The sequence below is a fragment of the Theobroma umbraticum genome, unplaced genomic scaffold (assembly GCF_002168275.2).
Source record: "Theobroma umbraticum cultivar Fairchild unplaced genomic scaffold, ASM216827v3 scaffold_95.0, whole genome shotgun sequence".
Lineage (NCBI taxonomy): Eukaryota > Viridiplantae > Streptophyta > Magnoliopsida > Malvales > Malvaceae > Theobroma > Theobroma umbraticum.
In genome coordinates, this window is record NW_018397257.1 from 5,929,424 (window position 1) to 5,933,757 (window position 4,334).

At 36.4% G+C, this 4,334-nt stretch overlaps 1 protein-coding gene across 2 annotated transcripts in view; it reads left to right on the forward strand.

Annotated features, from left to right (window-relative positions):
- LOC110411813 (Rho GTPase activation protein (RhoGAP) with PH domain-containing protein) overlaps positions 1 to 4,334 on the forward strand; it is a 25,801-nt gene that overhangs the window by 4,237 nt on the left and 17,230 nt on the right. For both annotated transcript variants that reach the window (XM_021422141.2, XM_089782855.1), the window contains exons 4-10: positions 1,177 to 1,247; positions 1,320 to 1,398; positions 1,546 to 1,690; positions 1,795 to 1,914; positions 2,852 to 2,929; positions 3,088 to 3,143; positions 3,229 to 3,298. In XM_021422141.2, coding sequence (XP_021277816.1) covers positions 1,177 to 1,247; positions 1,320 to 1,398; positions 1,546 to 1,690; positions 1,795 to 1,914; positions 2,852 to 2,929; positions 3,088 to 3,143; positions 3,229 to 3,298 — 619 coding nt within the window. The remainder of the gene's footprint in view (positions 1 to 1,176; positions 1,248 to 1,319; positions 1,399 to 1,545; positions 1,691 to 1,794; positions 1,915 to 2,851; positions 2,930 to 3,087; positions 3,144 to 3,228; positions 3,299 to 4,334) is intronic.

The following is a 4,334-nucleotide window of genomic DNA, read 5'->3' on the forward strand; positions in this document are numbered from 1 at the left end:
CTTTAGTGCCTTGTCTTAGGGGTTAAGAGTTTTACCTTCTCAACGTAAAAGCCTTTCTGTCCTTCCAGTTGAACATGCCTGTCGTTGTCACCTCAGAGAGAATCGACACATGGTTTGCAACACATTACAAAGGGTGAATACGTGTAACAACTTTTGGTAGGAAGAGAGTTGCTTCCTACTATCCTCTTGCTGACACTCTTAAGGGCTGTGTCACCATTGATGGCCTCTTTTGGTGGCAGAATTTAAAGCTTGAATTTTGACCCAGTGAGGCAGTATGATTAACTAGGATGAGTTGAATGTCTTCACTTTGTGGCTAGGGAAGGAACTGTGGCTTGGTACAGGATGTGCCTTTCTGACCTTGCAACCACATGTGCCACCTTTTCCATTTTAGAGGGTAGGGCACTTTATGAATTATCACCCTTAGCATGACACGATTTTCTTTTTTCCTGTGTAACATTTTTGAGGTTCTATTGAGATTTGTCCTATGGATATGGTTATGTGCAAGCATGGCGCTTCCTCATGATGTAATATCCTATTAACGTCCTGGAACACACGCTACAAATGTTATCAGGAAATAAAGTCTCTATTTTAGTTGTAAGAGGAAACCTTGTGGTTTGGATGGAATTACTTATTATGTCACTCTTTATGAAGCATGGTTTGGGGAAAGTAAAATATTCAGTGCATGAGAAAAGAATGCGTTATGATTTTGTCTACAATTCTCCCCCTTATCCTACAGGTAAAAGGTGAAGACTGAAGAGAGAAGTCTCAATTACCCTCTGCATAAGTTATTAATTAGGAGTTTTCATCTTCACGCTAGTCCAACATTGTGGCTTGCATGGAAATAACATTATATTTCTCAGCTTTTGCATGTGGTTTTAGGGAATATGCAATTGATTATATGATTTGATCTATCTATGTATTCCATCCCTCCCCTCAAATTCGTTTAAGAGAGAGGGAAAGGGGAAGAGACTGATAATTTTCATGTTTCACTTTTTAAGATGTTGGTTAGAGGTCTTATTTTCTGTACTTAATTGAAGCAAATGCTTTTTGCTATATTTTCCTACACAGAGAAGCACAATCTGATCATTGTCTTGCTTGTTATGTATTGAATGTTTGTTAGAAGATTATTTTCAGGAGTTACTTGAAACAATGCTTATTGTTATAATTTTCTTGCAGAGTGCCCTACCACAAAGGGGTGGTGAAGTTAATTTGACTTTGGGGGGCATTGACTTGAATAATTCTGGAAGGTGTGGATAGTCATTGTATGTTTTTTATGATAGTGTCACATTAGTCTTGCTTATAGTCGCTCTTGTTTGCAGTGTTGTTGTTAGAGAAGATAAAAAATTGTTGACTGTGTTGTTTCCTGATGGACGTGATGGACGGGCTTTTACTCTTAAGGTGCTTCCTCTGTAGTTGAATATTGTTTCAGTTATTTTTTTATGTATTTGTTTATTTTTGGATATATTTGAATGACCACTAGTCTGTCATTTTCCTGTAGAAAATGTTCAGCAAGTTAATACCTGCCTTGTTGCTTCTAATTTTCAGGCAGAGACGTCAGAGGATTTGTATGAGTGGAAGTCAGCCCTAGAACATGCGCTTGCACAAGCGCCAAGTGCTGCACTCGTCATGGGACACAATGGGATTTTCCGAAATGACACAAGTGATACAATTGAAGGGTCATTCCATCAATGTTTGTTTCCATAGTTGCTTCTTTTTTATTTGATGATCACCATCGATTGTCGACCGATTCTTCTGCTATTTCTTCACTTTACTAGATTTTCCGATTCTTTTTAGGGAGAGACAAACGCACTGTTAAATCGTTGGTTGTTGGTAGACCAATTTTGCTTGCACTTGAAGATATTGATGGGAGCCCATCATTCCTAGAGAAAGCGCTGCGGTTTCTTGAGAAGTTTGGTTAGTGGTGATTTTAAGTTGTTATTAAATATGTTACTGACCTATTCTTTCTGGTGTTGTGTTATTTCTTATGGAAAGCAAATCCTTCTTGCATACTGTTGTCTTCTCTAGAAATTTTGTAGTCTTGATCTTAGAAATTGGTTTTTTCTTATGATCATAACAGTTAGGGGAGGTGCATGACAATTCATATGGTTACAACATAGATATCCATAGCTTCATGTAGTAAAACATTTTGCTGCTGTAAGGATCTCTTGGTTATGTAGGTTTTCTCTTTGTAGACTATAGATGGGGAGTGGTCTGAAAGAAGCAGGTGGAGAGGTTTTGGGTTGACCTCACACACACCCCCACATGCACAAATGTCCAGATTGCAATAGAAGCCAACCGTAAGATTGGTGTTGCTTCAATTAAATATATTAAGGATTAAAATGAAACTGGCAATACAGTTTTTGTTACCCCATCGTTCCACCCACACAGCTGCTGATATTTTGATTTTAATGTAGCACTGGATCCTATGTCTTTCTATGTCTGCAAATTATGATCCTTTGCAAGGCTGGCAGTTTTCTTTTCTAATTAATGTGAAAATTTGATGAACTTAGGTGAAAATTTCTCTGCGCAGATGCTCTTTTGATCATCAATTGTTTTTATCTCATTCTAGGTCTGAACTTCTGAGCCATTTTCTAGGCTAGATTGCCCAACCCCAATAGCAATTGCCCTTCTGGTATTCCGTCTATTTAGGATAGTTTGGATATGTAATTAAACTTTATGATCTGGTTGAGTTTATAAAACTAATTTGTAGTGGGACTTTTTTTAAAAACAAACTGGGAATTTCACTGATTACATGAAGAGACCTGAAGAGGATAAGAGTGAAGAAATGTTTTCTTACTTCTTTGTTACACTTTTTTACTTTCACTTACTGTTTATGATGTTTCTACAACAGGAACTAAAGTTGAGGGAATTCTACGTCAGTCTGCAGATGTTGAGGAGGTTGATCACAGAGTTCAAGAATATGAACAGGGTATCTTTTCATTTCAACTTGATGATTATTTTAGAATATCCACATATTTGCTTTTTTGGATTTCTTAACTGTTTTTTACATTACTTGTGGATAAGTTATTTTGTTGACATGCCATTCAAATTAAGGCTGTGTTTCTTGTCTTCCATTTTGTAATTTAGGCAAGACTGAATTTGGTTCTGATGAGGATGCTCATGTTGTGGGAGACTGTGTTAAGGTAATTCTTTTCAGTACATTATGCCATTTGTGATTATCAGATTAATGTCATGGTTCCTTAATCAGCTGAGGTGTTTGATCTGCAGCATGTGCTAAGGGAGCTACCCTCATCCCCGGTGCCTGCATCCTGCTGCACTGCATTGCTGGAGGCTTACAGTATGTTTAACTCTTTTCTTTTCTTTCCTATGTTGTCTCTCAAGTTTTTCACTTTGAATTTTGATAGTACCTTTTTGAGATGTTAAAAGAAATATATTGTTTTTATAAGTCCTCATTACCTATTATTGGGGCAGAATTTAACACTCTCTATGTTTTTTTAAAGCAAAAAGCAAAACCCTGCAGTATGAAGTTATGATGCCATGCATGCTAGCTTTATCCTGTACCCATGAGTTTTTGCATGCTGAGTTCATATAGCAGGTGCGTCATATATTGACATGGCGAGCCTAGAGTGAATAGAAGAATAGGGCACTTAGAGCTTGAACATCCCTCAATTTTTGGCCAATTTATTGATGTAAATAATGAACATTTTACCCAGACCAAGCTATACTTAAAACATGGTAACTAAAGCTTTAAAGTTGCCATGTTGATACTCAACATTCTATAATTAATGAGCAAACACATTAATTTATGTATATTTTTATTGGAAACTTAACTTACATCAGTACTTAAGAGGAAGAATAGAATATTTGGTTTGTTTGACAGGTTTTTCTATTTATTTCTTAGCATATCAATTTCATGATTGACAAAGTGGTCCTTTTTTTCAGTCAACAGAATTGAAGGAAAATGAAACATATAAATAAAGTTGTCAATAAATAAGATATTTTCTAATATTTGCTGGCATGATTGTTTAACCATGTGGCTAAGTTATCATTTTGTTGGGGGGTATTTGTGATGTCATCTCATTTGTTAAAATATAAGAGGTAGGTAGATGCTCCTATTTGGTTTGACATGGTTCTAGTCGTGTTATTTAAATTGCATTGTTGGGGTCCTGAATCTGCTAATGTTGTTCGTTGTTGCATTGGCATTGCCACTCTCTAATTCTATTTGTGTGTATGAACTGATTAAACTTGAATGAACAAGCCTTTTCTGCCTATGAACTTTTTGGTTTTATCCTGGAGCAAATGTATATATTTCTGTTACCAAGGCAAATTTCTCTGGTTTTTGTGGTTTCTGTTTGATTCCAGTAAGCTGCTGC